This window comes from Phyllostomus hastatus, unplaced genomic scaffold, assembly GCF_019186645.2.
Source record: "Phyllostomus hastatus isolate PE091 unplaced genomic scaffold, TTU_PhHast_1.1 phas_scaffold_129, whole genome shotgun sequence".
In the NCBI taxonomy this organism is placed as follows: Eukaryota; Metazoa; Chordata; class Mammalia; order Chiroptera; family Phyllostomidae; genus Phyllostomus; species Phyllostomus hastatus.
The window spans coordinates 5,267,892-5,276,490 of NW_025334009.1; the positions used below are offsets into that span (position 1 = coordinate 5,267,892).

Here is an 8,599-nt window from a genome sequence, read left to right on the forward strand (position 1 = left end):
CTCCCGCGGCCGGAAGCGGCCCTCTGAAGGCGGGCGCTAAGGGCTCACAGATCTACTGAGTGGCGAGTGCTCCCTGGGGTTTGCAGCTCGGCCGCTGGGCGGGACAGGTACGCGGGAAGGGGGATGGGTGAGTGGTCCTCCTGCCGGGGGAGGTGCAGAACCCGGGAGGGGTGTTAACTGGAAGGCTCCAGGTCTGGCCCGTGCGTGTGTTGGGGGAAAGCACTGCAGGTAGAGGGAAGGGCAAGTGCAAAGGCCTTGAAGGCTGGCGCATTCCTGGGACCTAGGAAGGAACAGTGTGGCTGGGGGGAGATGCAAGGGAGGTGGCAGAAGTGGGGGTTAGATCACCTTGTCCTAGAGCTTTGGAGGCCCCCAGAGGATATTGGGTTTTATAGTATAGGACAGGTTGCGATTTTTTGCAAATTCTTTTTATTCATCCAGTACATTTTTGTTGAGTACGTACTGTATGCAGACAGGATTCTAGGCACTGAGGGTGCAGCAGTGAACAACACAGTGCCTGCCCTGGCAGAGCTGACATTCTGGAAGGTGACACAGACTATAAGACAAGTAAATACGTGAAATACGTAGCGTAGGTCATATGATATGTACATGGAGGAAAACAAAGCAGAGAAAGTGAGTAAGGAATGCTGGGGTGGGCTAGGTGGCAATGACATTGGAGCAGGACCTAAAACGGAGGAAGGAGCAAGCAGTACAGACGGTGAAAGCTGGTGTGAAGGCTCCGCAGCGGGGATTGCCTGGTGTGTTCCAGCCTTATCAAGAACTCCATGCAAGGGCCTGGCAAGGCCCTGGCTGGTGTGGCTCAGTGGACTGAGTGCCAGCCTTCAAACCAAGGGGTCTCGTGTTGGATTCCCAGGCTGGGCACATGCCTGGATTGTGGGCCAGGTCCCCAGTGAGGGGCGCACAAGAGGCAACCTCACACTGATGTTTCTCTCCCTCTCTTTCTCCCTCCTTTCCCCTCTCTCTAAAAATTAAATACAATATTTTTTTTAAAAAGAAGGCACTATGTGTCTGAGAGAGAAAATAAAGCAGGTAAGGTGGCCAGGGAGGGAGTGGTCGAGGCAGGCCTCGCCAAGAGGTGGGATTTGAGCAAAGACAGCAGTCAGGGTGAGCCGACTGGACTTGGGGAGGAAGAGCGGCCCAGGTGGAGGAAGCGGCGGGGCGCAGGCAGGATCACACTTAGTGTGGGAGGGTGGCTGGAGGGCAGTGCAGGAGCGGAGAGAAGGAAGAGGATGGTTGGTGTTACTCCCAAGTGAGGTGGGGACTGAGGGTGTGATCTGATGTAGGACCCAATGGCCTCTGGTGGCCGTGTGAAGAACAGCTGTGGGGGCAGGGAAGGAAGCCAGGACTTCCAAGGGGGCTGTAGCTGCCCTCTCTGCCAGTGTTGGGTGTCCTTCCTGGGGTCCAAGACTGGGCGGCTGGTAGAAGAAGAACCAGGAAAGGAAGCTAAGAAGGTCGGAGGAAGCCATGGCGGGGGTGCTGGTTTTAAAAACAGCATGTTGAAAGCTGCAGAGGTTCCTGCTGGATCTTGCCAGGTGGACGTTTGTGGGGCTTCCAGGAGAACACCTTGGTGGAATGGGACGAAGAGAGAAGGGGGCCCTGGCCCGGTAGCTCAGTCAGTGCGAGTGTTGTCTTGATATGCTGAGCTTGTGGGTTCGATCCCTGCTCAGAGCATATACAGCTATAGCCGACGAATTAGCATAAATTATGAGAACAACAAATTGATGTTTCTGTTTCTCTTGAAAAAAATTGACAAATTTTTTTAAAAGGTGAGGGCTGAGGAAGTAGTGACAGCCGAGGTGGATACCTTCTGCTGAGTATTGCCCAGAAGGAGGCGAGTGGGTGCTGTGGTTGGCAGGGCTGTGAGGCTGTGTGCTTGGGGTACACGTGCAAGATCGTTGTGGGGTCACAGCGTGTGTGCAGTGGGCACTGGCACTGAGGTGGCCTGCCGGACCGCTCGGGCATGGGTGACATGTGCTCCCTTGGGCCTTGTGACTGGGACTTGGGTTCAGGTGCAGCACCAGCTTGGAACCGCTGATACAGGGATGCCCCTTCTGCGGTTTGTGGCTCCGGCCCACTTTGTCCAGGAGGTGTGTCCCTGCCCCATTTAGCAGTCAAGAGCGTCGGAGCTTCTCTGAGCTCGGCATGGGGAGGAGGCTGGGATGCTCTGACCCATCTCTGTTCCAGTCTCCTCCAATTTGTCTTCCTGTCTCCAGCTCCCTCTGCTTTTTTTCTCTCTGGCCTGGTAGTTTGGCCACCAGGTGTCACTGTGACAGCCAGGGGACTTGTGAAGCAGAGGGGTGGTTTGGCCAGAGGAGGGTGCTGCTGGCCGGGGTTTGCCAGGTGCGCGGGCCAGTGGCCCTCCCTGCCTGGTCCTCAGAGTCCCAGCTGCTCTGGGGCTGGCAGGGCCTCGCTGGGTAATGGGAGACTCCCGGAGCCTCCCGGAGCCGTGCGTGCAGGTGGAGAGGGGGGCGTTGTTGGGCCCCGCACATCAAAGGGAGGTTGAAGAGGGAGAGGTTAATGAAACCGAACCTGCTGTACAGTGACTAAGGTGGACGAGGCAGAGAGCTAATGGAAAGTGAGACGAGAGGCGGGGACTTCACAGCCTGGGCGGTGTGGGCCTGGAGGCCAGCAGGAGGAGGAGGGCCGGTGTGAACTGGGGGGGTGGGAGGGAGTTGTCCTCTGTGAAGAAGTCCCCGCTTCTCTCCTCCGGAGTCGTCTTCTCAGCAGAGAGCTGAGGGCGTGCTTTTCTGCTTGGGGCACAGACAGCCTGTGCCCCCCGGCATCAGCCGCACTCTGCTTTCCCGGCGCTGAGGCACTTCCGGGGCATCTGGAAGCTGGTTTTGATGTCTCTTACGGGCAGTCGGTCCCCGAAGTCCCCTCAGTTCCGTGGTTTCCTAGGGAGTTTGTGGGGCTTTGCGGACACAATGCAGCATTGAGAATTTTCTTTGATGACATCAAAGCAACCTGGGCACTAAAATTCTTACACGAGTCATCACAGCGACCTGGGGATGCGGGTGCAATGGGCGGGGCTGGGGTGTGTGGCATTGTGGGGAGGGGCGGGAGGCTTGATTTCCTGAAGGCGTGTTCTTCCCCACGTGCCCTGTTTTCCGAGCTGACCTCGGGGAGGAGAGCCTGGCCCAGTGGCTGTGGCCTCAGGCCCAGCAGGGCAGCACCGAGTCTGGGCCTTCCGATGGAGGTCAGTCGGTCCAGAGCTGTCCCTGGGCCTTGGAACCTGACTTGTGCCCAGCCTTTCTCGGCTGCGAGCTCATCTGTCCGGTGTCCCCCACAGATCGCTCGATGACAGGGTGCAGCCCCCGGTCTGCCATGCATCACGTGGTGGGCGCGCCCCCCGTACTGGTGCGGAGAGGCCTCCTTGGAAGAGACTGGATGACCAGGACCCTGTGCAGCCCAGGCCCGAGCCAGCCCAGAGAGAAGAGACCAGAGGAGGTGGCCCTCGGGCTGTTGCAGCGCCTCTCGGCCCTGGGAAGAGCCCTGGGGCGCAGCCTTCAGCAGCGAGCGTCCTCCACCATCAAGACGTGGTGGGACAGATACGAGGAGTTTGTGGGCCTCAGCGAGGTGCGGGAGGCCCAGGGAAACGTGACGGAGGTGAGCCCGGAGCCGGCGGCTGGCCCTGCCCTCCGACTAGGGGAGTGCGGCCTGGGGGCCGCTGCCAGACAAGCCACCTTCCCAGCCAGCCTGGCCTCTTCCTGAACAAGCGCCACTGGTAGAGGGATTTGACTGTTTCTCACGTGCCAGCCTGGTTTTGACCCTAAGACCTCTGCATGTGCCCCCCCAACCCACCCACCCACCCTGAAAACAGGTCGCTGTGTACCCGGGCGCCCCTGGCCATCAGCGTCCATTCTGTCAGGCTGGCACATGCTTCCTTCATTGGCCGTTTGGGGGTGGGTGGGGAGAGTCGCCTGGAGGGTGCCCGGGCCACGGTGTTTTCGAAGCCCCGAGTGGGATTAAAACATCTCTTGAGAAGGTGGGGGCCCCGGGAAGCACCCTCTTTGGCAGGGGAGTCTCCGTTCCCACTCCTGCCACTCCTGCCCCGGTGCGGACCAGCACAGCGAGGGGGAGGTGGGCGGAGCTGGGCTTCAGCGGGAGGTTTCGAAGTCGTGACCTTGGCTGAGCTGGGGTTTCTGGGTGGGCCGAATGGGGGCCCTGACCATGGCGCTGTCGTAAGGTGTAAATACAGCGAAACCCGGAACATCTTAAGAACATAGGTTTCTTCTCTCTGTGGCTGGCATCAGACCAGAGCTGGCTGGGTTGGTGCATTCTTGGCTGTTTTCGAGTTTCTCAGGGGCATGTTATTTCCACTTGACTGGACAAAGCCGGTGGTGACGCAGACGGTGACTCAGCCCAGAGCTGCACTTGGGGCATGGCTGGGCGACCCAGGACCGTGCTCCTGAGGACCGGTCTTGCCACCCTTTACCCTGACGCCCCACTTGCCTTTCTCAGCCAGTCTCGCCAGGCCAGAGCTGAGCCTGTGGGGTGTGGAGAGAAGGGACAGAGACTTCCGCCGCTCTCTCCGCAGGCAGAGAAAGCGTTCATGGTGGCTCGGGGGCTTGTCCGAGAGGCTCGGGGGGACTTGGAGGCGCAGCAGGCCAAGCTGAAGGAGGTGAGGGACCGCTTGGACCGCACGTCCCGGGAGGATAACCAGTACCTGGAGCTGGCCACGCTGGAGCACCGGATGCTGCAGGTAGGCTTCCCGGGAGGCGGCGCCTCCTCCCCTGGGCGGGACCTGTCGCCTGGCAGGCTGTGGAGGGGCAAGGTCTGGTGGTCAGAGACCTGGTAAGGGGGTCAACCAGGAGCTCCTTTGTGGGGGGCTGGGCCCCGGGCTTCCTGAGCCCATGCACCCACTCCCCCTTGGGGTGCGGGGGTCCCAGAGCAGGGCAGTATGATCTGGCCCCAGGTTGCTAAGGAGGGAGCACCGGGGAGAGGGCGCTGGCCCGAGAGCGCCAGACACGTGCCTTCCGATAGACACGTTCCGTAGACATCAGTACAAGTCTGGTGCAAGCCGAGACCGCTCGGGCGGGAGGGTGGTGCAGCCACTTCAGCCACCCCCGGTTCCTCTGCTCCCCGCCCCCATACCGCCAGGCTTAGGCTGTCGTCATGCATCGGCACGTCGTGGGCGCCAGGCCCGAGGCTGAGCCTCAGGGGCATGGGGGTGGGACATCTGCCGGCAGCTGTGGCTGCGGGGCCACGTGGCCACTGGATGACACGGCTCTGCCCCCGCAGGAGGAGAAGAGGATCCGCGCGGCCTACCTGCGGGCCGAGGACTCCGAGCGAGAGCAGTTCTCCCTCTTCTCCGCGGCGGTGCGGGAAAGTCACGAGAAGGAGCGGGCTCGGGCCGAGAGGACCAAAAACTGGTCCCTCATCGGCTCGGTCCTGGGGGCCCTGATCGGCGTGGCCGGCTCCACCTACGTGAACCGTGTGCGGCTGCAGGAGCTGAAGGCCTTACTCCTGGAGGCGCAGAAGGGGCCAGTGAGCCTCCAGGAGGCCATTCGAGAACAGGCATCCAGCTACTCCCTCCAGCAGAGGGACCTCCACGACCTCATGGTAGACCTGAGGGGCCTGGTGCAAGCCGGGCCAGGGCAGAGCTCCGGGTCCCGGGCAGGGACTTCCCCCACCCGAGACAGAGACACAGATGCGCTTTCAGCTGCCCTGAAAGAGCAGCTCAGCCATTCCAGGCAGGTCCGTGCCTGTCTAGAGGATTTACGAGAACGGCTTCGTGGTCTGGAGAAGACTGTCAGCCAAACGGCCGGGGCGGTTCAGCTGGCAAAGGCTGCAGACGGGGCCCTGCCCGGCTCCGCGCTGGAGCAGGGGAGCGTGATCTTGGCACTGGAGGACGTGGAGCAGAGGCTGGAAGCCCAGGTCAACCGGAACAGCATCTACAGCACGCTGGTCACCTGTGTGACCATCGTGGCCACGATGCCTATGCTCTACGTGCTGTTCAGGGCCAGCTAGCCCCTGGACCCCGGTCTGGAGGGTCTGGGGGGTGTGGTGTGGGTGTAGCGGAGGGGCTCAGCAGTGCAGCGAGCCCTCGGGGACATAGCCTCGGCCGGGGTCTGAGCGGGGTGTGTGCGGCTCGCCGGCCGACACACTTCGCCTCAGGCAGTGCTCATTTATACTAATTATGGAAACTCTGTGCTAATGTCCAATTAAAATGTCTTTGTGTTTGTGTTCTTTAAAGTTATGTATACCAGACTCAGTTTTATCTATGGAAAATTGAGATTCCAGACTCCAGGGTTTGGTCTGGAACCAGGGTGATAGCCCCCTTTAGTTCCTGTCTCACCTCCTCTTGGTCTTGTCCTTGGTTCAGGACTGTTTTGGATACATTTGCCTTTGGACTGACTTTCCCTTCCTTCCTTCCTTCCTTCCTTCCTTCCTTCCTTCCTATTTTGCTTATTATTTTTAGAGAGGAGAAAGAGGGAGAGAAACATCAGTATGTGGTTGCCTTTCATGTGCCCCCTACTGAGGACCGGGCCCACAACCCAGGCATGTGCCCTGACTGGGAATCGAACCAGCAGCTCTTTGGTTCACAGGCTGGCACTCAATCCACTGAGCCACACCAGCCAGGGCGAGGTCTGGATTTTCATTTTGGATTACCTGACCTGCCTTTCAGTGCCTCAGCCCTCCTGCGGCAGGTGGCCTGGGCATTCCGGGGAGTAGAACCTGGCCTGCTGCCACCCATTACTCATTGGTGACCATGGATCCCTTCTGTGGATCACTTTCTCTGCCACGGTGGGGAGAACCTTCTAGTTCTAATGCAGGAGGGATAATCAAAGGAAAGCAAGGAAGAGGGATTGGGGAAAGTGCTCATAAGTATTGTGGGGACATAATTACAGGGATTGGTGGCCAATCTGGGTCCCTGGTGCAGAGTACGTTGCACAGCCCCCGTGTGCCCCCCGGGCGGGGTGTCCTCCCGCACACAGCCCAGGGATGGCCTCTACAGGCACAGACAGAGCTCGGCCTGCCAGCAGTGAGAGCGGAGAGAGCGACGGGGCGGGGCCTCCCAGAGGTGGGAGGCACGGAGGTGGACTTCCCAAGGACCTCTGACCTGTTCCTCTTTGGGGCAGAAGGGCAACCTTTGGCTTCCTGGACTAAATGGTCACGGGTGGCCTTGAGTAAACAGGAGTGGTAGGGAGGCCCTCTGTGCTCCCCGTGGAGTGTCGGAGGGCCTGCAGGCCTGGAGAAACTCAGAGCGCACGGAGGCGGTGCCTGGGGTCTGTGGGTAGGTGCTCTCTGTGGGCGTGCTAAGCAGCTGCCCGTGGCACCAGCAGTGTTTCCCGTAAGGTGCCCTCCCTGGCCCTGGCTGGTGTGGCTCAGTGGGTTTCCTGCCCACAAACCAAAGGGTCACCAGTTCGATTCCCAGCCAGGGCTCATGCCTGGGCTGAGGGCTGGGTCCTTGGTGCAGGGCACATGAGAGGCAATCACACATGGATGTTTCTCTCCCTCTCTTTCTCCCTCCTTTCCCCTCTCTAAAAATAATAAAATCTTGAAAAAACAAAGGTGTCCTCCCTTCCTGAAGCCTGAGAAGTGAGCGTGGCCCCACAGGTGCTTTGAACCTCCGAGCACCTGGCCCCTTGGTCGTTTGGTTACTTCATCCCTGGCGATGTTTTCTTAATAATGGTTCCCCAGGATGGCCTGGGATGACATGCACTTGGGACGTCCACACTCCTGGTGGGGTCGGAGGTGCCGGATCTGTGTACAGACAAGGGCTGCCATGGGCTTTAGAAGCCCCAGGTCCCTCTTGGGGTGCGGTAGGTCCTGAACGGCTGTGCACCTGAGTGAGTGGAGTTAGGGGGGAGAGGGTTACAGGCACATGGAAGGGGCTCCCCACAAGGTGCGCGCGAGGGCAGGAAAGCCACAGCAGGGGAGGGACTTGGGACAGATCGACCGGGCCGAGGTGGTGGCAGCTGTGGGGGGGGAGTGTGGCGCACAAGGTGGGAGATGAGGTGGAGGGGCGGGGGCGTCTGATGCTGGAGGCCAGGGATGAGGGGACTGGGTGCCGCCGGTCCAGAGCCGGTGCTGGGAAGAGGCAGAGGAGCGGGCGTGACCCGAGGCCCCGGGAAGGGAGAGTTGAGGAGGCAGAGTTCAGTAGACGAGAGTACAGCAGACTCTTACAGAAAGTTTTGTTTATTTTATTGACTGCGGAGAGGGGAAGGGAGAGGGGAAGAGAAACACTGATGTGGGGGAGCAACGCTGACGGGCTGCCTCTTGCACACGCCCTGACTGGGGAGCAGACACGCAACCCAGGCATGTGCCCTGACCAGAACTGAACCTACGACCTTTTGGTTCGCAGGACTCAGCCCACCCGACTGGACCGAGTCACGTCAGCCAGGACAAAAGGCGGACTCTTAAGGGGGGGCTGGGGGGCGGCAGGTGGGAGGAGGGTGGGCGTTGCGGTAGCTCTTCCCATAGCAGCCAGTGGGGATGACCTGAACCTTCTGGCTGAGGCTGCCCTTAGCGCGTGGAGGCTCCGGGGGCTTCCGGGGTGGTGCATATGTGTGACAGATTTTCCCGCCGGGAGGCCATCGCAATGGCCTGGAGCCAAAATCCTCCAAAAGTCCTAGTA

General features: G+C 60.2%; 1 protein-coding gene across 1 annotated transcript; it reads left to right on the forward strand.

Annotated features, from left to right (window-relative positions):
* The first annotated feature begins 9 nt into the window (after window positions 1–9).
* Window positions 10–6,213, forward strand: CCDC51 (coiled-coil domain containing 51). The gene is made up of 4 exons (XM_045856895.1): window positions 10–107; window positions 3,308–3,624; window positions 4,556–4,720; window positions 5,260–6,213. Exons 2-4 carry the CDS (start codon window positions 3,316–3,318, stop codon window positions 5,986–5,988), a joined length of 1,203 nt encoding a protein of 400 aa, XP_045712851.1. The 5' UTR covers window positions 10–107; window positions 3,308–3,315; the 3' UTR covers window positions 5,989–6,213.
* The last annotated feature ends 2,386 nt before the right edge of the window (window positions 6,214–8,599 follow it).